The following is a 1399-nucleotide window of genomic DNA, read 5'->3' on the forward strand; positions in this document are numbered from 1 at the left end:
AAATAGTTAGATTTGAATGTAGTGATAAACCAGCAAGTCGATATAATTCTAAATTAGGAGGAAATCCTTATTTACCAAAAGGATTTGAATATCCAAAAGACTTATCCACTAACAAACCATTATCTTTTCTAATGCAAATTAATTTTGAAGAATTTGAAGCATTAGAAAATTATCCAACAAAAGGAATTTTACAATTTTATATTTTAGTTGATGATTCATATAATTTTGGAGTTAATTATGAAGATATAACAAACCAAGAAAAGTTTAGAGTTGTTTATTTTGAGTCAATTGAAAAAGATGAAACTAAATTACAAGAAGCACCAATTATTGAAAATACAAATGACGGTCCTATATTTACACCTTGTTTATTACTTCCAGAAAAAGGAGAAATGGGAATTTCACCTAGCTGTTATCAATTTAATAAAATTGTTGATAAATATGCAATGAAATATGAAATTGATGATTCAGAAAAAGATAGTTTAAATGAATATCTTTATGAATTTTTAAGTGTTCAAGATGATATTCATATTGGTGGATATTCTTCATTTACACAAGAGGATCCTCGATTCTATGATAATAAACAACTTACTGAAACTCTTCTTCAAATTGGAAGTATTTTTGGTGGAAATAATTCGAACTATATAATGTGGGGAGATTGTGGTATTGCTAATTTCTTTATTAATACAGAAGATCTTAAAGCATCAAACTTTACTCGAGTTGGTTATATCTGGGATTGTTGCTAACTTGATTTTCTTTTTTTTTTATTTTATATCAAATTTTTATTGAAATTCATCATTCTTATTAAAATATTTAATAATTTATTTTATTTACTTATTAAATAATAAGAATTTTCTTCTTATATGTTTAATTAAGCAAACTTCTTCTATTTATTTGTTAAAAAAAGATTATTCTAAGAGAATTAAGAAGTATTATTATTAATTTCAATACCAATACCATGGAGAAAGAATGTGACTTTTAAATTCTTAAATAATAAAATGTACTGAATTAAATGTAATTATTATCACCTTTCTATAATAAAAAAATATTTCTTGTTTTATAAATAATTTAATTCAGTTATATAAAATTCTTTAATTAACTCTAATTACTTGTACAATTGAAATAAATTGAAATATTAATTTTTTTCTTTTAATCCAATAATTATTTTTCATTGATTAGAATTTATATCATATGAAAAAAGTAAATTAATTATATTAATTATATTATCACTAACATCTAATTTGATAAACCTTATAATAAAAAGAATATACAATTATAAATTTTCATTCATCTACTGAAATTTAATTAGAAAATAAATTTGGTTCAATAAAAAAAAAAAATAATACAATTAATATGACAAAAAAAAGAATTGAATTTAAATAAAATTTGAACTGACATTATT

At 20.9% G+C, this 1399-nt stretch overlaps 1 protein-coding gene across 1 annotated transcript; it reads left to right on the plus strand.

Annotated features, from left to right (window-relative positions):
- Window positions 1-131: 131 nt before the first annotated feature.
- On the plus strand, window positions 132-743 carry EHI_001040 (uncharacterized protein; the record flags this gene model as incomplete). The annotated part of the gene is made up of 1 exon (XM_001913652.1): window positions 132-743. One exon carries the CDS (start codon window positions 132-134, stop codon window positions 741-743), a length of 612 nt encoding a protein of 203 aa, XP_001913687.1.
- Between the last annotated feature and the right edge of the window lie 656 nt (window positions 744-1399).

The sequence above is a fragment of the Entamoeba histolytica genome, genomic scaffold (genome assembly GCF_000208925.1).
Source record: "Entamoeba histolytica HM-1:IMSS scf_1104750516283 genomic scaffold, whole genome shotgun sequence".
NCBI classification, from domain to species: domain Eukaryota; phylum Evosea; order Mastigamoebida; family Endamoebidae; genus Entamoeba; species Entamoeba histolytica.